The sequence below is a fragment of the Somniosus microcephalus genome, chromosome 2, assembly GCF_052327205.1.
Source record: "Somniosus microcephalus isolate GS21.2 chromosome 2, FLI_Smic_1.0, whole genome shotgun sequence".
Lineage (NCBI taxonomy): Eukaryota > Metazoa > Chordata > Chondrichthyes > Squaliformes > Somniosidae > Somniosus > Somniosus microcephalus.
The window spans coordinates 387,488,993-387,515,360 of NC_140988.1; the positions used below are offsets into that span (position 1 = coordinate 387,488,993).

Below are 26,368 nucleotides of genomic sequence, written 5' to 3' on the forward strand. Positions count from 1 at the left end.
TTACACGCTAGAGCTGGGGAGCAGAAAATGGCAGACCTGCCTGAAGACCGTTTGTTACCAGACAAGCCCCCATTTACAAACGTAGGGGTAGACTATTTCGGGCCTTTCGAGGTAAAGCGAGGACGGAGCCTTGTCAAGAGATATGGTGTGCTTTTCACTTGTTTGACCATCAGAGCAGTTCATATTGAGGTGGCACACACGCTTGACACTGATTCCTGTATTAACGCCTTGCGGCGCTTTGTCTGTAGAAGAGGACAGGTGTCCATTATGCGTTCTGATAATGGCACTAATTTCGTCGGAGCGGAGAGAGAACTACGGGAAGCTATTGAAGGTTGGAATCAGCTTAAAATACAGGAAGCCATGATGCAAACAGGAATTAAGTGGATCTTCAATCCTCCGGCTGCATCCCACCACGGAGGTGTCTGGGAAAGACAGATACGCACCGTAAGAAAACTACTCAGTTCTGTACTGAAGCAGCAAGCGCTTGACGACAAGGGACTCCAAACCGTTCTGTGCGAGGTCGAAGCCATCATTAATGACCGACCGATAACTAAGACATCAGATGATCCCAATGACCTCGAAGCCCTGACTCCGAACCACCTGTTGTTGTTGAAAACACAGCCAGCCATGCCCCCGGGAGTCTTCAAAAAGGAAGATCTGTATGCCCGTCGGAAGTGGAGGCAAGTTCAGTATATGTCAGACCTCTTCTGGACCAGATGGACAAGAGAATACTTACCTCTGCTACAGGAGCGTCAAAAATGGTCCAAAATAAAGAGGAACTTCATCGTCGGAGACATTGTCTTAATTGTGGATGATTCAGCCCCTAGAAATTCTTGGTTGATGGGAAAAATAATTAAGACCATGCCAGACTCCAGAGGCGTCGTTCGTCGCGTCTGTTTGCAAACCAAGACCAGTACCCTGGAGAGACCGATCACAAAGCTCTGCCTGCTACAAGAAGCAGCGTGAAAAGCTCCTGAACGAAAGAAAAAAGTGGACACTTGTATTGTAAATATGTTGAACTCATTAGTTTATGACTCTTAATATTTGAGTAATTGATATGCTTCATGTGCCTAGTCAATTAGGGGCCGGAATGTAAGAGCCATAAAAGCTTAAGAAAATACTTTAAAATAGTGGCTAAATGGCATAATACAGTTAATTTACCTGAACGACTTATTGTATTAAGAAACCCCCTATTTTCTTGCTCCAGTAGTATAGTCTGACACCCCCTTCATTCTTGCCACAATGGAACAGTCCCTAAGCCACACATGGGTGCAGCCATCTTACAGTTTTAAACTGCACGTGGTGAAAGAGGCAGAAGCTGTGAGGTTTGGAGCAGTACAGTTTTTGACCGTGTTCGTTTATACGTGTTTGCTTTGTAATTCTGTTTGTTAAGTGTTATAGTAAACCGTTTAAAAGACAAAGCTACGTTTGGGAACGTTTTATTTCGACACGCGTCTACTCGATGTTAAAAGCCCCACAGCCCAGTGGCCTGCCTGTTTGGAAACTAAGAAGCGCCACTACAGCAGGTACTGCCGGAGTTCGTCGCTCATAAAGGATGAGCCCCTGTCGCTATGAATATAGCTAGGGAAACCGAACAAGGCGAAGAGGTCATTCAGACATTTAATGACCGTGGTACTGGTCATGTCTGAGCAAGGGATGGCAAACGGGAAACGGGAGTACTCATCAATTATGTTGAGGAAGTACACATTGCGGTCGGAGGAGGGGAGGGGCCCTTTAAAATCGATGCTCAGCCGTTCAAAGGGGCGCATGGCTTTGATCAGGCTTACTCTGTCTGGCCTATAAAAATGCGGTTTGCACTCGGCACAGATTTGGCAGTTCCTGGTCATGGTCCTGATCTCCTCGATGGAGTAGGGTAGGTTACGGGATTTGATGAAGTGAAAAAACCTGGTGACCCCCGGGTGGCAGAGGTCATTGTGGAGGGTCTTCAGTCTATCGACCTGCGCGTTGGCGCATGTACCACGTGATAGGGCATCTGGGGGCTCATTGAGTTTCCCGGGCCGGTACAAGATATCGTAATTGTAGGTGGAGAGTTCGATTCTCCACCTCAAGATCTTGTCGTTCTTGATTTTGCCCCTCTGCTTATTATTAAACATAAAAGCTACTGAACGCTGGTCAGTGAGCAGGGTAAATCGTTTTCCGGCCAGGTAATGCCTCCAATGTCGCACAGCTTCCACAATGGCCTGGGCCTCCTTTTCGACAGAGGAGTGTCGAATCTCGGGGCCCTGGAGGGTCCTTGAGAAAAAGGCCACGGGTCTCCCCGCCTGGTTAACGGTTGCAGCTAGGGCAAAGTCGGATGCGTCGCTCTCCACTTGGAAAGGGATGGACTCATCCACTGCGTGCATTGTGGCCTTCGCAATATCTCCTTTTATGAGAGTGAAGGCTGCACAGGCCTCTGCTGTCAGGGGGAAGGAGGTGGACTTGATGAGGGGTCTGGCTTTGTCCGCATAGTTGGGCACCCACTGAGCATAGTACGAGAAAAACCCTAGGCATCTCTTCAGTGCTTTTTGGCAGTGGGAGAGGGGGAGCTGCATAAGGGGGCGCATCCTGTCGGGGTCGGGGCCGATGACTCCGTTCTCCACTGCACAGCCAAGAATGGCAAGGCGCTTGGTATGAAACATACATTTGTCCTTGTTGTATGTTAGGTTCAGCCGCTGGGCCGTACGGAGGAATTTCTCTAGATTAACATCATGGTCCTGCTGGTCGCGGCCGCAGATGGTGACGTTGTCTAGATAGGGGAAAGTGGCCTGGAGCGCGTTCTGGTCGACCATCCGGTCCATCTCCCGTTGGAAGACTGAAACCCTGTTGGTGACGCCGAAGGGAACTCTGAGGAAGTGGTAGAGACGACCGTCAGCTTCAAAAGCTGTGTACTGGCGGTCCTCAGCCCTGATGGGGAGCTGGTGGTATGCCGACTTCAGATCAATCGTCGAGAACACCCGGTATTGTGCTATCTGATTGACCATGTCAGATATGCGGGGGAGTGGGTTTGCATCTAGCTGGGTGTAGCGATTGATCGTCTGGCTGTAGTCAATAACTAGGCGCTGTTTTTCGCCAGTCTTCACTACCACCACTTGTGCTCGCCATGGGCTGGTGCTACTTTCAATAATCCCTTCCTTCAGGAGTCTTGCTACCTCGGAATTAATGAAGCTCCTATCCCCGGCACTGTAACGCCTGCTTTTGGTAGCGATGGGCTTACAGTCGTGGGTGAGGTTAGCGAACAAGGAGGGGGGGGGACTTTAAGGGTGGAGAGGCTGCAAATGGTGCGCGGCGGGCGGTTTAAAAGCTGCTGGCTGCAGACTGTGAGTGGGGGGAGGGGTCCGTCGTACGCTAATGTGACACTCTTAAGGTTGCACTGAAAATCCAACCCCAGTAGAACGGCAGCGCAAAGATGGGGCAGGACCAGGAGTTTAACATTTTTGTATTCTGTGCCCCTTACTGAAAGGGTCACTACACAGTAGCCACCGACGTCCGCTGACTGGGCTTTGGAAGCCAAAGAGATCCGATGTCGCGTCGGCAGTACCGGGAGAGAGTAACTGCGCACCGTGTTGGGGTGGATAAAGCTTTCCGTGCTCCCGCTGTCAAAAAGGCAGGTAGTGGCACGGCCGTTTACCTTAATGTCCATCATGGACCTGGACAGTTGATGAGGGAGAGATTGGTCCAGCGTCACGGAGGCCAGCGTATGGTCGAGCGAGTCGATGTGGTCGTCAGATGAGGGGGTGGTTGAGTCCGGGTCCCCCGTGGTTGAAGTTGGAGACGTCCGAGATGGCGGACAAAATGGCGGCGCCCATGGTCCCGATCCCCACGCGGCTGGGGGAGCCCAAGATGGCGGACAAGATGGCTGCCCCCACGGTTCGCACGCGGCGCTGCTGGCGTTAGCGGTTTTACCTTTGCAGGTGCTGACATAGTGTCCTTTCTTCCCGCAGCCGGAGCAGGTAGCGTTTCTCGCCGGGCAGCGTGCTCTGGGGTGTTTTGCCTGGCCACAAAAATAACACTTCTGTGCCTTGGACGTCGCAGTAGCAGTTGAAGGTGGCGGTCCCATGACCCAAGGTTGTGGCGTCCACGTTGCGGAGCGGTTAGGGGAGAAGGCGTCCATATTCCTGTGGGCCGCGTCGAGCGAGAGTGCGAGGGACAGTGCCTTTCTCAGGTCCATTTCTCCCTTTTCCAACAGTCTCTGCCGGGAGTAGTCGGACCTTAGACCCGCAACGAAAGCATCTCGGATCAGTCCCTCCGTGTGTGCTGCGGCTGATGCTTCTTTGCAATCGCAGTCTCGGCCGAGTATCCGTAGTGCCCGTAGGAAGGCCTCCACTGATTCCCCGGGCTGCTGTCTGCAGGATCTTAAGAGGTGCCGGGCATAGACCGTATTTACCGGGCGTGCGTATTGCCCTTTTAGCAGACCGATAGCCGCCGCGTAGGTCGTCGCGTCCTGGATTATTGTATAAACTTGGTGGCTCACCTTTGAGGCCAGGATTTCCAACTTGTTTTCGTCCAGGGTCACAGTTGAGGCTTGCAGGTAGGCCTCGAAGCAACGCAACCAATGCGCGAATTTGGTAGCCGAACCCGCTTCTTGGGGGTCTAGGTCCAGGCATGTTGGTCTGAGGGCTCGCAGCAGCTCCTGTTGCTCAGCGTTTGGTGCAGCAGCCTGCTGTTCCGCGTTTGGTGCAGCAGCCTGCTGTTCAGCAAATGTCGACATTTTGTTTTTGCTAATAAAATTGATGCGCTATCAATTACTCATAAAAGACTGAGAGTTAAGAGAGTAACTAAAGGCTTTTATTAGCAAAGAACAGAGCATGCCTCTCGTGGTTGACTGGGTTCCAAGAAGGCAGGGGGCTGCAGGTCAATCACCTTTATACCTGGGCCTGTGGGTGGAGCCAGCCGAGACATGTTGAGGCATGCATAGGTACAACAGTGTGTAACAACAACAACAACACCAACAATAACAGTGGTTTACCACACTGCTATCTTAAGAAAACACTTAAAAAGACCGCACCATCTGACCACGGCCAAATGGATGGGTGTAAAGTAATTAAGATGAGGCCCATGGTCACAAAAGGTGATGGGACCAACTGATAACGAAATGTGAGATTTGTAAGCGGCTGGAAGGATGGAATGTCACGGTTTTATTATTACAATTTAGCTATAACTCTGTATATGCTAATAAGCTTATCCCCGCCTCTAGGGCAGGGCCTTAATTTTTGTATAACTGTGTGGACTTTGAGAGGCTTGTTAGAGTTCGATTCAGACGTGATCTGAAGGCTCTCCTCAGGCCTGAGTAAACCGTTTTTGACTTCAATTAGTGGTCTGTCTTTCTTTCACCAAGCCAGTGTCGTCGACCTTGTATATCACTTGGTCTGCACTTTGGGGGCTTACATCAATTGGCGACGAGGATGGGATGCGCGATCTGAACAAGACTCTCGGACAACGATAACCTAAGATGGGTGAGTATGTTTTAATTACCACCTGTAAAATTAGAGGTTAATCGCTGGCGAGACGTTAAGTCAGAATCGACGTATAAAAGAACATAAAAAGAAAGACACCTTTAATTGAAGGCAGTTAAAAAGTAAACTGCAGTTAGGGGCAGGGTGTTCCCTAAAGCCGTGAGGCGGCGAAACCTCAGATAGAGGCAGGGCATTCCCTAAGCCGAGTGGCGGCAAACCGAGAGGGGCGGAAAGACCCCTACCCCGGGAGGCGGGAAATCCTTTTAGCCGAGAGGCGGCGAAACCTCAACAAATGAATGAATGGGTGCACCGTAGTGAGTGAATGAAATAAACCCCTACAGTCACGAAGAGGTTAAAACTCAGAACCTCGGGACTAAAGGGTTGGGGTGTGTTTAACGAAATGGAGTGATTGACAGGAAGTGAGCAATTAATCAGAGTAACGCTATAGGGGCGAGCAACGTAGGATATAAACCTAATTGACCAACACCGTGAATTAAGCATTAAACGTAGCAATTAGAGCCAAAAGGCTTAGTGGGGGGGAGGAGCTAAAGATAAAGAGGCACTGGTAATCTGAGCTTCTACAGACAATGTAAGGAATCGAAACAGAAGGGAGAAATGAAGAAGGAAAAGGATCTAATTTGCAGGTGAACTAATTTGAAACCCCAGCAAGGAAAAAAAAACAAAGAGATTTGGAAACTAGGGAAAGCTGTTGAGTCACAGATTTTAAAAGGAAGGAAACAATAAACTTAAAGTTTTACCAACATGGAAATTATTAGCATCTGTACCAAGATAAGTAAAACACGAGATTTGCTGAGTGAAAGGAACCTTAGACATATGCTGGAATTACAGTTTGTATGAAAATGTGTGTTAAAGTGTGAATGTTTTCCTGACTAGGAATGTTTAAGAGGTTACAATATTCCTTTGTCTGAAAATCTGTCTTTTAGGAAAGAAGAAATGTCTGCTGTGTGTGTTGTAGCTCCACCCACTTCTCTGTGTTAAAGAAAAGCATTTAACCCTTTTGTCTTGTCTTGGATTTTGGGAAGTTTAAGAATGTGCGAATAAGATTGTGCCCTCAGAATGAGAAAAAAAACCTATTACAATTTAAGTTAAGCTGGAGTGTAAAAACTGAAAAGAGCAACAAAAAGTTTGTTTAACAAAAGATTAAGTTTCAGTCTAAGATCTAACCTTGGAGTTATGAGGTAAATTAACCTATTAAAACCAGACTTTCATTGTGGCCACATGAAATTCTGGTTGATGTAAATTGGTGTAGTCCGAATTGAATAAGATAACTCCACTCTGCAAGAATATCCGATAGTGGCAGGTCCCTTTACAATATTTAATTGACTATGGTACTGGAAGCCCTATAGAAGGCGGGACTCGAGTTAAACCTTAGAAAGGTATAGGTAGGGAAGGATGAAGTTGTCGACCTAGGATACATAGTGACACAAGGGAAGAGACAAATGCCCAAAAACAGATGGGAGGGGCATTAGGACTGGCTGCGTGCTTTGATTACTTGCAAGCAGCTAGGGAGGGCAGCAGAAAGGGACCGCGCCAGAGAGGGGAGGGGGATCCAAGGATGTTTGTTGATGCATTGGTAGGGGGCCGACAATGCAAAATGTTAATAGACACTGGAGCCACAATCTCATTGACAGACTTACCCTTGCCCCGAACGAAACTTTCAGTTAGTATAGCAGGAATCGATGGATGAAGAATCAGAGCTTATAAGAGCGAAACAGTCTTACTAGAAATTGGATGTATAATAATACCTACACAGTTGTGGGTATGCGAGAACACCGAAGGAACAATCCTAGGGGTAGATATACTGCGAGAAGTAGGAGCTTTAGTCGACCCTAAAGCGAATGAAGTGTACTGGCCCCCAGATTATAAGTCAAACAAACAGGCAGGCCCGGGAAACAAAGCAGAAATGGCCCAGCCTATACAGGATTTGATCAAACGGTGGCATAGTGGTTAGCACTGTTGCCTCACAGCACCAGGGACCCGGGTTTGAATTTGGCCTCGGGTGACTATCTGTGTGGAGTTTGCACATTCTCCCCGTGTTTGCGTGGGTTTCCTCCGGGTGCTCCGGTTTTCTCCCACAGTCCAAAGATGTGCGGGTTAGGTTGATTGGCTATGATAAATTGACCCTTAGTGTTAGGGGGATTAAATACGTGGGGTTACGGGGATAGGGTGGGATATGTGTTGGTGTAGGGGTTACGGGGATCGGGTGGGATATGTGTTGGTGTAGGGGTTACGGGGATCGGGTGGGATATGTGTCAGTGCAGGCTCGATGGGCCGAAATGGCCTCTATCTGCACTGTGGGGTTTCTGTGATTCTGTGATTCTGGGGGTAGCCAAAGGAAAAAGTGTAAACCTATATAGATAGTCGGAATGCCTTTGGGGTGGTGTCTGATTACATGGTAGCCGGGAGCAGGCTGGGATATATGACACCAGGAGGAGGACCCGTAAGACACAAGAATATAATCAAGGAATTAGTAGGAACCTCTCTCCTACCCAAAGAGTGCATAATAATAAATTAAAGCACACAAGAGGATTACTGACCAACACCAACAGGGCAATGCATGGGCAGCTAAACGAGCAACTGAGAAAGGGAATCTGACCAATGAAGCCCAAATGTTCATGTTGAGTCAAAGTGTGAAACCACAACTGTCTCTCAGTCAGGGATGTTTTTTGGGTTGCGTGAAGTGATGCAATAATGTTTAGCTCCACCATCAAAAGCCTGCGAAGGAGTTAACCCTTTCCACTGACAGCTGTTTGAGTTCACCAAGCAACAACTTCAGTATTACTGAACAGAATTTAAAGATATTGGACATTATTAAATGTAAGTTTCTTAATGTTGAGTTAATTTTTCCCCACAGTGATAGAAGGAAAATTAGGATTTGATAAATGGAAGTTATCTTATAAACTAATTGCAGCACCGTCTCAAACGGCCGGGAGACTGCTTGGGAGGCTGTCCTGTTACCCAAAGATAAATCTGGACAGATAGTTAGAGACATGAGGCCAAAGACCAACAGATTATACGGGATCGGAACAGGATACACGGGACGACCAGAAGGAGGTCTTAGCAATAGATAGCAAAGTGATGGCAGAAATAATACCAGCCAAACCAGGGCTAGCACCCAGATGGTCAGGACCTTATGAAGTATTAATGAATGCACTCGTGTAGATGGGTCCGGAATGGGTAAAGAAAGGTGGAAACACTGGACTCAGTTAAAACTATATAAGAGAGACAATGAGTAAACCAGAGATGGTGCCCTTTTTGACAGAGTGAGGAGTATACTAGAAGATATAAAGAATGCGAAGGGGGAGTTACTACATATATTAATGATAGGGCTGTGTATGATGATAATGGGCTGTGTATGATGATAATGTTATGCCATAGTTTGCATCTTCAGGTCTGTCTGGGGACAGAGCCACAGAACAAGAAATGAACCAGATGTACAGCATTTTGAACTGATAAAATGGATAAGAGCAGAATAATTCTAACTGGCTGGTGACGGCCAGCCCCCTTTTTGTAATTACAGGAACATTGGACGTCCGGAATGAGATGGAGCGTCCTCGCCTTGATCCTAGGGGTGAACATAAGTATTGTCATTGTCGAGGGGGATTAGTAATAAGGAGAACACAGGATGAGGTGTATTTTAGGGTGGAACATAGAGTTACTAAGCTTGCCATTAATAGGAGTACTTTGGAGATACAAAACAAATATGGACCTCCCTGTGGGTAAAACAATTAGAGGGTCCACAGGGAAAATCTATCTTACAAAGATGTAAGAAACGGGGAGTATTGGAAACGGCTGGAGCAGGGTATGCGGCCAGGTTAGCAACAGTTAATAGCTTGGACATAGAAGGAGTAAACGAAGGAGTAGAAGAATTACAAGCAAAAATAGAGAAGTTACTAAAACAAGCTACTGGAAATAGCCAGCAATTGACACTGGCAGGGAAACCAAACAATAATGCAATTGTCGGGGGTGGAAGAGATAGTAGCCCCCCATGCAGAAACAATCAACACAATTATTGATTGACTTAATAATGCTTCTCGCCAAACCGATAAGGAACTAATATGTGCCACGTAGGGCTCATGGCTATTGTCGAAGGCTCTGCATAACATGAGGCAAATAAATAATGGACAGATCCCTGATTGGATTACTAATGAGGATCTGGAACCTTGGATTGACACAAATAACAGCCTATGTAAGGGGTGTAAAATGGGACAAGTATACCGGGCAGGTGATTGTCTGACCCCATGGACTAAGATGATTGGCTTTGTACTGGCCATCCCACAATTCCCAGAAGAGGGACAACCCCTATACGACGTGATTAATATAGGCGAGGTACAAAGGGAAAGTTGGGATAAATATCATGATGTCCCTACTAAGGCGCTTTGGGAAAGAGATGAAGATAATAAACAGAAGAATGAAACCTAAAGGGGGGTGGTAGTGGACGGGTGCCACCACAAGGGAAGGACATGGGTGTGCACTCACCCCCCCACTGAGGGAGACACATCCGAGTGCGAATTTGCGAAAATTACCAATTGCACCCTCGAGGTACACCCAAGGGGGATACACCGGACCTGGGTAGCACCAAGGAACAACGGGACATATTGTGTCACCACAATGGAACAGAAATATGAATATCAAGATATGGCTTGTACCATTCCCCAACCAAACCTTTGTTTTGGTCTAAAGATACCTACACAGATAGGAAAACCTGGTCATTTGATAATATGGGACTTACTAAAAAGGGTTGAAACTTCTGTCATACCAGAGCCCAAGGCAATTCCTAAGTTAGAGGAAGCTTGGCAGAAGTTACGACAGGAAACGAAGGAAATTTTAAAGTACCTTATCATAAAATAGAAAAAAGCTTAAAGGGACAACAAAAATACATTAGTACAACATTAGAGGAAACTCACCCACTTCCTCCTAGTTTGATAATTGGGGATCAGGATGGTCAGGGACGTTGGGCGCCTCAGTGATACAAGGCATAATGATATTCCTCATGATTGTTATTACGATATATTGTGTATTTTTACTGCTCCAGTGCCTCTGTACCAGAATGAGTAAAGCCGAAATTGATGCAGTGAAAGAAGTCGAGCCTGAGGAGAGGCAGGTAGCGAAGTTAAGAACGGAAAACTCCCCCGCCTCTCCAAGGCAAACGGTGTAAGATGTGGTAGGAAGCCCTGAAATTATGAGGGATTAATTGGGCATGGTAATTAAGGACCGGGCCGGCCAACCATAAGACGGAGGTGGCAGAAGAAGGCTGGCAGAAGGAGGGTGGCAGGAGGGCAGCAGAAGGAAGGTGATGAATAAGGGTTGGTGAGTGATGACAGTCTCGAATTGGCACGTCACGCACCCAACGTGGGAATGAGGGACAGGCCTGAGCGGAAAGCCTAAACCGTTAGTGTAGGGTCTAAGGGGCCCCGGGAAAGACCACCCTAAAGGAAAGACCACCCTAAAGGAAAGCCCACCATAAAGGAAAGACCACCATACCGCGTGGAGGGGGAAGTCGGCCTCCAAATTGATAGGATATATACGCATGTATAACATAGACTGGTAGAAGGCCAGGGAGTGCACGCTCCGGCAGACACCAGGAAGTGGAAATACATGTTGACCTGTTTTGGAGCAATTGTCCAAAAGGTCAAAAGGGGGGACTGAAGTAAGAAATTAAAAATTGGATTTAACAGGGCAAAATAAACCAAGATTCAGTTGCAACATCAATATACAAGGTGGAGGGAATGGGTTAATTCATGCTCTTGAGTTGAACAATAGAGGTCTGTAAAATTGTATAAACCCAGTTAAGTTTTAAACAGGATTAAGGGTCAAATGCTGAGAGATTAAAACTGCCAGAACAACCCCTTGAGAGATGTATGGGTTCAGCCAAGCGAGTCGCACCTATGCACTTAAGGGTTTGTTTAGTGTAAAACACAACAGGGTTCTATTCTTCAAAGTATACTTAGGATTAACTAAAGTGTTTTTGCCTTGTAGAAATGACCCAAGAGTGAGACAGAGAGTCTGCGGATTGCCCGCTTTGAAAAGAACTGCTATCTTAAGAAAGCACTTAAAAAGACCGCACCATCTGACCACGGCCAAATGGATGGGTGTAAAGTAATTAAGATGAGGCCCATGGTCACAAAAGGTGACGGGACCAACTGATAACGAAATGTGAGATTTGTAAGCGGCTGGAAGGATGGAATATCATGGTTTTATAATTACAATTTAGCTATAACTCTGTATATGCTAATAAGCTTATCCCCGCCTCTAGGGCAGGGCCTTAATTTTTGTATAACTGTGTGGACTTTGAGAGGCTTGTTAGAGTTCGATTCAGACGTGACCTGAAGGCTCTCCTCAGGCCTGAGTAAACCGTTTTTGACTTCAATTAGTGGTCTGTCTTTCTTTCACCAAGCCAGTGTCGTCGACCTTGTATATCACTTGGTCCGCACTTTGTGGGCTTACATCAACAACATCCCTCCCTTCCTCTCTCATTACATCCCGCTCTCTCTCTACAACATCCCTCCCTCTCTCTCTCCTTTACAACATCCCTCCCTCTCTCTCCTTTATGACATCCCTCCCTCCCTCTCTCCTTAACAACATCCCTCCCTCTCTCTTTACAACCTCCCTCCCTCCCTCTCCTTTACAACATCCCTCCCTCTCTCTCCTTTACAACATCCCTCCCTCCCTATCTCCTTTAAACATCCCTCCCTCGCTCTCTCCTTACAACATCTTCCCTCTTTCCTTTACAACATCCCTCCCTCTCTCTCTCTTTACAACATCCCTCCCTCTCTCTCCTTTACAACATCCCTCCCTCCCTCTCTCCTTTACAACGTCCCTCCCTCTCTCTCTCCTTACAACATCCCTCCCTCTCTCCTTTACAACATCCCTCCCTCCCTCTCTCTTTACAACATCCCTCTCTCTCTCTCCTTTACAACATCTTCCCTCTCTCTCCTTACATCTTCCCTCTCTCTCCTTTACAACATCCCTCCCTCTCTCTCTCCTTTACAACATCCCTCCCTCCCTCTCTCCTTTACAACATCCCTCCCCCTCTCTCCTTTACAACATCCCTCCCTCTCTCTCTCATTACAACATCCCTCTCTCTCTCTCTACAACATCCCTCCCTCTCTCTCTCTCTCTACAACATCCCTCCCTCTCTCTCCTTACAACATCCCTCCCTCCCTCTCTTTACAACATCCCTCCCTCTCTCTCTCTTTACAACATCCCTCCCTCCCTCTTTCTTTACAACATCCCTCCCTCTCTCTCTCTTTACAACATCCCTCCCTCTCTCTCTCTACAACATCCCTCCCTCTCTCTCTCTACAACATCCCTCCCTCCCTGTCTCTCTACAACATCCCTCCCTCTCTCTCTCTCTTTACAACATCCCTCCCTCTCTCTATTTACAACATCCCTCCCTCCATGTCTCTCTACATCCCTCCCTCTCTTTACAACACACCTCTTATGTTCATGAATAAATAGACATTCTTATTATGAACACAGCTAGCTTTTGCTAGACACTTTTATTGAGCACATGTGGACTAGGTACAGTATCTGTAGAGGCTTCCATCTTGACTGCTGCCTTGTGGGTAGCCTAGTGCCTCATGGGTAATGTAGTCTTAATATACATACAGCTGGGTAGTGCAGTCTTATACATACAGCTATATACAGCTCTACGGCTCCACCTAGTGTCCACTATAGAATGACATGTTATTGATCATTACATCCCCCTTTCTTTGAGGTTTTACAAAATCAATATCAATCAACTTTCAAGAAAACAATAAAGATAATATCAGTAACACTTTTGTTAGTGCTCTATAAACATAAACATTTCCAAAACAGTCAACACATTTTCAAAGCTTTACATTGTACTCAAAGATTAAGTCTATCAGGCTCTTTTACTTCACGTGTGGATCTTCTCAACACGGGTAAGTCTGATGTGTCTTCATGAGATTGTTCTGGCGGTGAATGACAAGATGCAGTTGCGGCATTGTCATCAATCTGGTCTTGAATAGTCTCTTGTGTTTTTAGGAGGGAACGGCGGTTCCTCCTGAGAATCTGTCCTTCCTCAGTTCTAACAGTGTATGACCTTGGTCCTACTTCCTCAAGAACTGTAGCTTTCCTGTTCCATGCATCTGGATCCTCAATCCTGACAACATCATCCCTTGTCAATGGTTTTAGAGTTTTGGATGACTTGTCATAGTATGATTTCTGTTTCAGCTTTAACAGTTGAAGTCTCTGTCTCAGTTCCTCACTTTGCTGTTCTTTTGCACAGCAGGGTAGCGTGGTGCGCAACTTGCAACCCATTAGTGGTTCAGCAGGTGAAGAACCACAGTCTAAAGGTGAGGCTCGGTAGCTCAGCAGGGCGAGATAAGGATCAGACTTGCTTTCTGTCGCTTTCTTCAGTAGCTGCTTGAGAACTTGAACACCTTTCTCTGCCTTACCATTTGACTGAGCATACAAAGGACTGGATGTGATGTGATGAAAGTCATAATGTGCTGCAAACTGTTGCCACTCCTTACAGTTGAAGCGCGGACCATTGTCGCTAACGGCAATCCTGGGAATTCCATGTCTGGCGAAGATGGATTTCACATGCATTATGACACTGCTTGCTGTGGTGCTTGAGAGCAGCGTCATCTCAGGATAGTTAGAATAGTAGTCAATCACCAGAAAAAGGTCCATACCAACCTTTTGCCATGGTGCTGTTGATATGTCAGCTACTATCATTGGTTCCTTTGCTTGTTTGTTTTGGTGTTTCTGACATGTCTCACATTTGCCTATCATGTTCTCAATGTCCTTATTTATGCCAGGCCAATAAACAGTGTCTCTTGCTCTCCTTTTGCATTTTTCAATTCTGAGGTGTCCCTCATGAATCCTTTTGAGCATGTCTTGACGTAGAGCCTGTGGAATGACTATTCTGTTCTGTTTTAGTAATAGTCCACTTGCGACACTCAATTCTGACTGTAAGAGCCTAAGAAGCGCCACTACACTGACCTTATGTGAAAATATTTTGGACAGGAACCTTTTGGCCAACCATGATGAATGTTCTCTATTACTGTTTGTAATACTGTATCTTTTACTGTTTCTTCTGCTATTTGCTTTGATTTTGTGTCTGACACGGGCAGCGCAGCAGTGACCATACTCACATGAACATCCACGTCTTCTTCAGTAGAGCTCACATGACTCATTGTGGGTGCTCGGGATAGTGCATCTGCTAACACTATGTATTTGCCTGGTGTGTAGATCAGTTCAAAGTCATATCTTTGCAGCTTCATCATGAGTCGTTGAATCCTTGGAGACATCTCATTCAGGTTTTTTTTATGATGGCAACCAGAGGGCTGTGGTCTGTCTCAACTGTGAAGGTGGGAAGTCCATATATGTAGCCATGAAACTTTTCTAGTCCAACTACCAAGCCTAGACATTCCTTTTCAATCTGGGCGTATCGACACTCAGTATCAGTCATAGACCTGGAGGCATAGGCAACAGGCTTCCAATCTTCACCCTCTGCTTGTAGCAAGACCGCACCTAGGCCATCTTTTGATGCATCCGTTGACACTTTGATTCTTTTTGTTGGGTCAAAGAAGGTGAGTACAGGTGTGGTTGTCAGCACTGTTTTGAGGTTTATCCACTCTTGTTCATGTCTTTCTGTCCATGTGAACTCATTTGTTTTATGTAGCAGGTCTCGCAGACAGGCTGTCTTGGCTGACAAGTTAGGAATGAACTTTCCAATGAAGTTTATCATCCCCATGATGCGTAGCACTCCTTTTTTGTCAGTGGGTCGGGGCATTTTGAGTATGGCGTTTACTTTTCCATATCTGGCTCCATTCCTTTACCAGATAGATTATCTCCTAGGAAAGTGACTTCCTGGACGCCAAACTGACACTTGGCTTTGTTGAGCTTCAGTCCATTCCGGCGTATGCTCTGTAGCACTTTAGTCAGTCTCTCATTGTGTTCTTTCAGTGTGGAGCCCCAGATGATGATGTCATCAAGATAGACCCGAACTCCTTCCAGACCTTCAATTATGTGTTCCATCGCTCTATGAAAGATTTCAGATGCAGATATTATCCCGAAAGGCATTCTGAGGAAACAATACGTGCCAAATGGTGTGTTGAAGGTACAGTATTTGGTGCTCTCTTCATCCAGTTTTCGTTGCCAAAATCCTTGTGAGGCATCAAGCTTTGTAAAGTATCTGGCACCTGACATTTCACTGGTGATTTCTTCTCGCTTGGGAATCTGGTAGTGTTCACGTTTTATGTTTGCATTTAAGTCCTTTGGATCCATGCATATTCTTAGATCATTGTTCTTTTTCTTTACACATACCATGGAGTTAACCCAGTCTGTTGGCTCTTCGACTTTCCTGATGACTCCTAGTGTGGTCATTCTGTCCAGTTCATTCTTGAGCCGGTCACGCAGGGGTGCTGGAACTCTTCGTGGAGCATGTACCACTGGCTGAGCATCCTCCTTTAGCTGGATCTTGTAAGTGAATGGTAGAACTCCAAATCCTTTGAACACATCCTGGAAATTATTCACTACAGAATCCATCGCGTCATCTGGTCTGCTTATGGCAGTTTATACGGTAAACTCTCTTGACCAGTTCTAAGTCCTCACAAGCTTTGTCACCCAGCAGTGAATCAAGTCTTTCAGCCACAACAGAAAACATGAGATGATGCACCTTGTCTTTGACTGTCACTTTAAGTCTGCATACACCTAAGCTATCTATTTTTTGTCCATTATAGTCCTTCAGTAGTACTGACTTTTTCTGTATTTTGGGCTTTTCTTTCATATTGTTAATGTCACTCATTTTGCCCCAGTGTCTAGTTTCAAGGTAACTAATGCTCCATTTACCTGCAGTGGGATCATCCATTTGTCCTCTTTTACTGCATTAACTTTATGTTCAGCATTGTCCATTTCTGAGGGCTGAACATTTTCTGTATCCTTTTTGATATTGTCACGACACCATTCCTGCAAAAAATGTCTCACTTAAATCAATGTCCTCAATTACATTAACTCATTGCCCTTTCTTAGTTTGTACTTTTGAAAAGCATTGTTTGGCAAAGTGATTCTTTCCATTACACTTTGTGCACATTTTTCCAAACACTGGGCATTGTCTTAACTGGTGTTTGTAACCACAGCGTTTACAATTAAAAATTTCATCCTCCGATTGCTTTTCATTTCTGTTCTGCCCATGTTTCTTCCCCTTATAGGACACAGCACCGACAGCAGTATTATCACTCATTACAATCGCATCATTATTGATTTCACTGAAAGTCTTCGCGTGCTTTCGAGCTAGCTCGATGGCTTGGCATATTTTCACTGCATTTTCCAAATTTAGTTCGGTTTCTCTCAACAGACGTTCCCTGACTTTTTTATCATGAATACCAAACACAATCTGGTCACGAATCGTGGATGATTTCAGCTCAGAGAAATTACATGTCTGTGCTTTCAGTTTCAGATCAGTTATAAAGCTATCAAAAGTCTCATTTTGTTGCTGTGTCCGAGAATGGAAGATGTATCTTTCATACGTCTCATTCTTTTTGGGAGAGCAATGTGCATCAATTTTTTTTAGCACATCTTCTAATTTTTCTCTGTTCTCCACTGGATTAAATACAAATGTATTAAATACCTCTATCGCCTGTGGGCCTGCAACCATAAGCAGCAATGCTATCTTCCTTGCATCTGGCTTTGTACCAAATCCGATGGCTGCAATGTAGAGTTCGAATTGTTGTTTAAGAGTCTGCCAATTGTAGTCGATGTTTCCTGTGAGTTTCAAACGCTCCGGTGGCTTCAAATTCTCCATGTCACTTTTCACAATTTTCAGCAGATCTTCACCACCCTTGTACCATCTTATGTTCATTAATAAAGACATTCTTATTATGAACACAGCTAGCTTTTGCTAGTTACTTTATTGAGCACATGTGGACTAGGTACAGTATCTGTAGAGGCTTCCATCTTGACTGCTGCCTTGTGGGTAGCCTAGTGCCTCATGGGTAATGTAGTCTTAATATACATACAGCTGGGTAGTGTAGTCTTATACATACAGCTATATACAGCTCTACGGCTCCACCTAGTGTCCACTATAGAATGACATGTTATTGATCATTACACATCCCTCCCTCTCTCTCTTTACAACATCCCTCTCTCTCTCTTACAACATCCCTCCCTCTCTTTCTTTACAACATCCCTCCCTCTCTCTCTCCTTACAACATCCCTCGGACAGGAAAGTGGAGTTGAGGCCAATATCGGATCAGCCATGGGAAGATTGAATGGTGGAGCAGGCTCGAGGGGCGGAATGGCCGGCTCCTGCTCCTATTTCTTATGTTCTTATGTAAGTCTTTCTTTATCATAGAATCATTGAAACTGACAGCACTGAAGGAAGCCATTCGGCCCGTCGTGCCTGTGCTAGCTCTGTGAAAGACCAGTCGTGCTCAGTTCCACAATCCCACATTTTGTCTGGAACCCTGTGAGTTCCCGATCCTCGAGAACCCGTCCAACGCCCCTTTAAAATGATTGATGGAGTCAGCTTCCTCCAGCTGTTCAGGTCGAGCGTTCCCGATCCCCACAACTCTCAGAGTGAAAACATTTCTCCGCGTCTCCCTCGAGATCGTTGCCAATGATTTTCAATCTGTGACCTCTGGTTATTGACTCATTCGCCAGAGGGAAGAGTTTTTCTCTATTTACTCTATCAAAAACTGTCAACATCTTGAAAAACCTCTATTAGGTCACCTCTTGACCTTCTCTGTTCCCAGGAGAACAGTCCAAACCTTTCCAACCTCTCCACATAACTGAAGTCCCTCATCCCTGGTAACATCCTGGGATACTTTCTTTATAATGCCTTTACATCTATAGCACCTCAGTATTCCAAGGGCTGTTGAATTTTGTGTTATAATGAATCTTCCAGTCTGTGCACACTGGAGAATGCTTCAGACTTGTTGCCCAGTGTGGTAAACCACTGTTATAGTTATCACTGTATATTGTTCTCACTGTTCTCACTGTCACATCACTACACGAGGTCGCCTCTTGTCGCACTGTTATACCTGGGCTGACCACCTCCGACTCCGCCCATTACCTGCCCAGGTATAAAGGTAGCTGACTGGCTAGTATTCCTCCCTGTTGGATCGGATCACCCACGAGGGTGGGCTCTGTTATTTAGCCAATAAAAACCTTCAGTTACGTTCTTAACTCGTCGCCTTTTATTGGACTAATTGATAGGCATATCAATTTTATTGGCTAAATTTTAAAGATGTCTGATAATGAACAGCAACAGCAAGGAGCTCACCCAGCAGCACAGCAACAGCAGCCTCCAGACAACGGGCCACACCAGCCGGCTTGGCTGCAAGCCTTGAAACCACCATACCTGGATCTAAACCCACAGGCACCAAACTCAGCCAACGACTTCAAACACTGGCTGGACTGCTTCGAATCGTACCTGGAGGAAGCCGTCGTCCCTCAGAGATCCAAACTAAGAGTCCTGAAAGCCCAAGCGAGCCCGAGAGTATATACACTCATCCAGGACATGACTACGTACGACGACGCCATCAACCTACTGAAACAGCAGTACCGGAGCCCGGTAAACTACATGTACACTAGGCATCTCTTAAGATCTCGCCAGCAACAGCCAGGAGAATCGATAGCTGAATTTTCACGAGCGCTGAGACAACTCGGCAGGAACTGTGACTTTAAAGCGGTGACGGCTACTGCGAACATGGAAGACAATGTCCGCGACGCCTTGGTGAGAGGCCTACGTTCCGACTACACACGGCAAAGACTGCTTGAAGCTAAGGACATAGACCTGGACAAGGCCGAAGCCCTCGCCCTCACCCTAGAGGCCACCCAGCAAGACCAGGAAGCGTTTGCCAGGTACTATTCGCGACCCTGGGACTCGGGCCCGACCCCCACCCCACCACCCTTCACAGCGCTGCCCCCGGGACCTACCTCAGCGTCTGCATCACGGATCCGACCGGGCCCGCTAGCCCCGGTACCGGCCCCGACATCAGGCAACCCCGATCGGGCCGCTGGCTGCTTCTTTTGCGGCCAGGAGAAGCATCCGAGGTCGCGCTGCCCAGCCAAAAACTCGACCTGCAAAACCTGCCTCAAGAAAGGCCACTTCTCCAAGGCCTGCAGAAGCAAATCCTCAGAAGCCAGCAGTGCCTCATGCGAACCCTGGGGGCGGCCATCTTTGTGCGGGGCAGCCGAAGCCTGCAGAGCCTCATGGGAAAACCAGGGGCGGCCATCTTTGTGCGGGGCAGCCGAAGCCTGCAGAGCCTCATGGGAAAACCAGGGGCGGCCATCTTTGTGCGGGGCAGCCGAAGCCTGCAGAGCCTCATGGGAACAGCAGGGGCGGCCATCTTTGTGCGGGGCAAACGATTTAAACAGAGCCTCATGTGAACTACGGGGACCGCCATCTTCGCCGCCATCTTGTCATGACAACATAGAAACATAGAGATAGGAACAGGAGTAGGCCATTCGGCCCTTCGAGCCTGCTCCGCCATTCAATGAGATCATGGCTGATCTTCGTCTGAGATCATAGCTGATCTTACCAGTTCAGTACCCCGTCCCCGCCTTTTCTCCGTAACCCTTAATCCCCTTAGCCTTCAGAAATATATCCAATTCTCTCTTGAAAATATTTATTGAATTAGCCTTCGCAGCCCTCTGTGGCAGGGAATTCCACAGGCTCACCACTCTTTGAGTGAAGAAATTCTTCCTCATCTCTGTTTTAAATGATTTGCCCGCTATTTTTAGACTGTGGCCCCTGGTTCTGTGCTCCCCGGCCATTGGAAACATTCTCTCTGAATTCAGCCTGTCCAGGCCTGCCATAATTTTATATGTTTCGATGAGATCCCCTCTCAATCTTCTAAACTCCAGTGAGTACAAGCCCAAACTATTTAATCTCTCTTCGTAGGTCATTCCCGCCATTCCAGGTATCAGCCTGGTGAATCGCCGTTGCACTCTTTCCATGGCAAGAACATCCTTCCGCAGATGGGGCGACCAAAACTGTACACAATACTCCAGATGCGGTCTCACCAGCACCTTGTACAGCTGTAGTAAGGTATCCCTATTCCTATACTCGAACCCCCTTGATATGAAGGCCAACATACCATTTGCCTTCTTAATCGCCTGTTGCACCTGCATGCTCTCCTTCAGTGACTGGTGCACAAGAACACCCAGGTCCCTCTGCACTTCCCCATCTCCCAATCTATTGCCATTTAGATAATAATCTACCCTCCTGTTTTTACCCCCAAAGTGGATAACCTCGCATTTATCCACATTATAGTGCATCTGCCACGTATCCGCCCATTCCCCCAACCTGTCCAAATCGCACTGTAGCCTCCTGACATCCTCATCAGAGCCCACCCCTCCTCCTAGTTTAGTGTCGTCAGCGAATTTGGAAATATTGCATCCAATTCCCTGATCCAGATCATTTATATATATTGTGAACAGCTGGGGTCCCAGGACAGATCCTTGCGGCACCCCGCTGGTCACTGCCTGCCACTCCGAAAACGAGCCGTTTATTCCAACTCTCTGTTTTCTATCCGCCAGCCAGTTCTCTATCCACGTTAATACTTTGCCCCCAATCCCATGAGCCTTAATTTTGCATGATAATCTTTTATGTGGAACCTTATCGAAGGCTTTCTGGAAGTCAAGGTACACCACATCCACTGGCTCTCCCCCATCTATTTTACCAGTTACTTCCTCAAAAAATTCCAGCAGATTAGTCAAACACGATTTACCCTTTGTAAATCCATGTTGACTCTGTCCGATCCTTTCCCCATTTGTCAAGTGCTCCGCTATTTTATCCTTAATAATGGACTCTAGCATTCTGCCCACAACCGATGTAAGGCTTACTGGTCTATAATTCCCTGCTTTCTCTCTACCCCCCTTTTTAAATATTGGGGTGACATTAGCTACCCTCCAATCCACGGGTACTGTTCCCGAGTCAATGGAGTTCCGGAAGATGATCCTTAGAGCATCTGCTATCTCCAGGGCCACCTCCTTAAGTACCCTAGGATGTAGTTTATCAGGCCCCGGGGATTTGTCGGCCTTCAGTCCCCTCAACTTACCCAACACCATATCCCTAGAGATACTAATTTCTGTCAGCTCCTCCCTCTCATTAGTCCCTATGTTTGCCGATATTCCTGGGAGGTTATTTGTGTCCTCCTTTGTGAATACAGAACCAAAGTATGAGTTTAATTGGTCTGCCATTTCCTTATTCTCCATTATATATTCTCCCGAATCGGACTGCAAGGGACCGACTTGGGATTTTACCAGTCTTTTCCTCCTGATATACCGATAAAAGCTTTTGCAGTCTGTCTTTATGTTTGCTGCAAGTTTACTTTCGTATTCTATTTTCCCCTTCCTGATTAATCCCTTTGTCCTCTTTTGCTGTATCCTGTACTGCCCCCAATCTTCCGGTCTGGTGCTTTTTTTTGCCAGTTGATATGCCCTTTTTTTTGATTTTATGCTGTCCCTAATTTCCCTCGTTATCCACGGTTGAGTCACCTTTTTAGGTTTATTTTTATGCCAAACCGGTATAAACATGTTCTGGAATTCTTCCATTCTATCTTTGAATGCTTGCCATTGTCTATCCACTGTCAATCCCCCCAGAAACACCACCCAATCAATCTTACCCAATTCCCATCTCATACCCTCGTAATTCCCTTTATTTAAGTTCTGGACCTTAGTCTCTGATTCAATTTCCTCACTCTCCATCTCGACTGAGAGCTCGATCATATTATGATCGCTCTGACCCAAGGGGCCTCGTACAAGAAGATTGCTGATAAGTCCCTTCTCATTGCACAATACCCAGTCTAAAATGGCCTGATCTCGAGTCGGCGCGCTCATCTACACCCTAGCTTCCGTGACCCTGGATCAAGCCCGCCCGCACCACCTGGCCAGCTCAATGATGGACATCAAAGTCAACGGCCACGCCACGACCTGCCTGTTCGACAGCGGAAGCACGGAGAGCTTCATCCACCCAGACACGGTGAGCCACTACTCCCTCCCCGTCCTGCCAACGCGCAGCCGCATCTCGATGGCATCGAGGTCGCACGCCACAGACATCAGCGGCTACTGTGTCGTGACATTGTCGGTTAAAGGGACAGAGTATAAAAATTTTAAACTCCTCGTACTCCCCCAGCTGTGCGCTGCCGTCATACTAGGGCTGGACTTCCAATCCCACCTCCAAAGTGTAACCCTAGCATACGGTGGACCCCTCCCCCCACTCACAGTCGACAACCAGCGAAAGTTAAACCGCCCACCGCGTAACACCTGCAGCCTATCCACCCTCAAGGTACCGCCACCTTCCCTGTTCGCTAACCTCACCCCCGACTGCAAACCTGTCGCTACTAAGAGCAGGCGGTACAGCGCTGGGGACAGAACCTTCATTAGCTCTGAGGTGCAGCGACTCCTGAAAGAGGGCATTATTGAGGGGAGCAGCAGCCCCTGGCGTGCCCAGGTGGTGGTAGTCAAGACCGGCGACAAAAATCGCCTGGTTATCGACTACAGCCAGACCATAAACAGATACACCCAGCTGGACGCATACCCCCTCCCCCGCATATCGGACATGGTCAATGAGATTGCACAATACCGCGTATTCTCGACCATCGACCTCAAGTCGGCCTACCACCAACTCCCCATCAGCCCGGAGGACAGCCAGTACACCGCCTTCGAGGCGAATGGCCGCCTCTACCAATTCCTTAGGGTCCCCTTTGGTGTCACCAACGGGGTCTCGGTTTTCCAACGGGAGATGGACCGGATGGTTGACCAGAACGGACTACAGGCCACTTTCCCCTATCTCGATAACGTCACCATCTGCGGCCGCAACCGGCAGGACCATGACGTGAATCTGGAGAAATTCCTCCGTACGGCCCAACGGCTGAACCTCACCTACAATAAGGAGAAATGCGTGTTTAACACAGCGCGCCTTGCCATCCTTGGCTGTGTAGTAGAGAACGGAGTCATCGGCCCCGACCCCGAAAGAATGCGTCCCCTCATGGAGCTACCCCTCCCCCACTGTCCAAAAGCACTTAGGAGAACCCTGGGGCTTTTCGCCTACTATGCCCAATGGGTACCCAATTATGCGGACAAAGCCAGACCCCTCCTGAAAACCACATCCTTCCCCCTCACGGAAGAGGCGTGCGCGGCCTTCTCCCTCATTAAGGGAGACATAGCCAAGGCCACAATGCACGCAGTGGATGAGTCAATCCCCTTCCAAGTGGAGAGCGATGCATCCGACTTCGCCCTAGCCGCTACCCTTAACCAGGAGGGTAGGCCGGTAGCCTTCTTCTCAAGGACCCTACAGGGCCCCGAGACCCGACACTCGTCGGTCGAGAAGGAAGCCCAGGCAATTGTGGAGGCAGTACGGCGCTGGAGGCACTACTTGGCAGGCAAACGATTTACCCTCCTCACCGACCAACGCTCGGTTGCCTTCATGTTTAATAACAAGCTGAGGGGCAAGATCAAGAACGACAAAATCTTGAGGTGGAGAATCGAGCTTTCCACCTATGATTATGAGATCTTGTACCGGCCCGGTAAACTGAACGACCCCCCTGATGCTCTTTCACGCATTACATGCGCCAGCGCGCAAAGTGATAGACTTCAGACCCTCCACAATGACCTCTGCCACCCCGGAGTCACCAGACTCTACCATTTCATTAAGGCCCGCAACCTGCCATACTCCATCGAGGAGGTCAGGACCATGACCAGGAACTGCCAGATCTGTGCTGAGTGCAAACCGCACTTCTATAAGCCGGACAGAGCAAGCCTGATCAAGGCCACCCGCCCCTTCGAGCGTCTGAGCATCGACTTCAAGGGGCCCCTACCGTCATCCGACCGTAATGTGTACTTCCTCAACATCGTTGATGAGTACTCCCGTTTCCCCTTTGCCTTCCCCTGCCCAGACATGACCAGTAACACGGTCATTAAATGCCTGAACAAACTCTTCGCCTTGTTCGGGTTCCCGAACTATATACATAGTGACCGGGGCGCCTCCTTCATGAGCGAGGAACTCCGTCAGTTCCTATTGGAGAGGGGTATTGCAGCAAGCAGGACCACCAGCTACAACCCCCGAGGGAACGGCCAGGTGGAAAGAGAGAACGCGACGGTATGGAAGGCCACCCTCTTAGCCTTAAAGTCTAAGGGCCTCCCAACCTCCCGCTGGCAAGAGGTCCTCCCGATTGCGCTGCACTCCATCCGGTCACTACTTTGCACTGCCATTAACACCACCCCCCATGCTCGAATGTTTGTCTTCCCCAGGAAGTCGACTACGGGAACCACCCTACCAACCTGGCTGACCTCTCCGGGACCCGTCTTGCTGCGAAAGCACGTGAGGGCCCATAAAACGGACCCCCTGGTCGAGAAGGTGAACCTCCTGCACGCCAACCCCCAGTACGCCTATGTGGCTTACCCAGACGGACGGGAGGACACTGTCTCCTTACGAGACCTCGCACCCTCACCCCCCCCCCCAACCCCCCGAGTCCAGCCGAGGTAGACGGCATGCCGGAACCCCACGAGCCTTTGCCGACTACGCAGACACCAGCTTTAACACCGGATAATGTAACACCGCCGCTGCGACGATCGGAGAGGCTAACGAAGCCTCCGGACAGACTGACATACCAGAGCTGGTAATACACTTCACCCCGCCGGACTCTAATCTAAACAAGGGGTGAATGTGGTAAACCACTGTTATAGTTATCACTGTATATTGTTCTCACTGTTCTCACTGTCACATCACTACACGAGGTCGCCTCTTGTCGCACTGTTATACCTGGGCTGACCACCTCCGACTCCGCCCATTACCTGCCCAGGTATAAAGGTAGCTGACTGGCTAGTATTCCTCCCTGTTGGATCGGATCACCCACGAGGGTGGGCTCTGTTATTTAGCCAATAAAAACCTTCAGTTACGTTCTTAACTCGTCGCCTTTTATTGGACTAATTGATAGGCATATCACCCAGTAACTGATCCAGCAGATTGAGTTTTGCATTGGTCTGGGCAGGGGCATCTGAGGCACAGTCAAGGGAAGTTTCATCACAGCTTTCGTTTCCAAATGCTGGGATACGTTTTGTTGAGTTTAATGCCAAGCATTTGAAGGTTTTTATTGAGGGGAGATTGTTGGCCCCGCTCTTCATCCAATATTGTCATGGGGTCTTTAACACCCACCTGAACCAAGGACAGGGCCTCTGTTTAACCTCTCATCTGAAAGACGGCACCTCTGCCAGTGCAGCACTCCCTCCATACTGCACTGAAAGGTCAGCCTGGATTATGGGGCTGGAGCCCTCGAGTGGGGCTTGAGCCGGTGACCTTCTGATTCGGAGGGAGGGGGAGTGTTACTGACTGAGCCAAGCTGCTGCAGACTCTTACCTGTGTTAGCTCCAGTGACAATGGCCGTTTTCCCAGTGAGATCCACTGGACAGTCTCTCGGTCTCCACCATCCTCTCCTTTGCAACCTGACGACGAGATACAGCACAACTGAAACGATGAGCCAAATAGGGTGAGAGGCGAGTGAACTGAGCAGGGAGGTGAGCAGAGACAGCTCCATGATGCCAGGATTATTCACACTGAGGCAAAGAGTGCAGAGTCCGACTGATCGTACTTTGAATGTTTTCCAAACATACTGGCTAGACTGGAAAGTTGTTTCGAAACTTTTTGTGCATCTGAAACTATTGTTTATGAACTGCAAAGAAAGTTTAGATTTCTTAAAGGGGCAATGTCACAGAAATGGGGATCACGCAGAGTTCCTGAGAAGGGGCCCATTGCCTCAATTCCCACGTCCCTCTACAGCGAGTGCACACTAAAAGTTTTTTTAACATAACAACAGAAAATGCCGGAAACACTCAGTAGGTCAGGCAGCATTGGGGAGAGAGAAACAGAGTTAACATTTCGGGTCAAATACTTCAACAGATTCGGTTCGACACGAAAC

At 47.7% G+C, this 26,368-nt stretch overlaps 1 protein-coding gene across 1 annotated transcript in view; it reads right to left on the reverse strand.

Moving 5' to 3' along the window:
* Positions 1 to 26,017, reverse strand: part of LOC147123857 (retinol dehydrogenase 11) — a 64,075-nt gene extending 38,058 nt beyond the window's left edge. The window contains exon 1 of the mRNA XM_085976429.1: positions 25,810 to 26,017. Coding sequence (XP_085832555.1) covers positions 25,810 to 25,987 — 178 coding nt within the window. The 5' untranslated portion in view covers positions 25,988 to 26,017. The remainder of the gene's footprint in view (positions 1 to 25,809) is intronic.
* Positions 26,018 to 26,368: the final 351 nt, after the last annotated feature.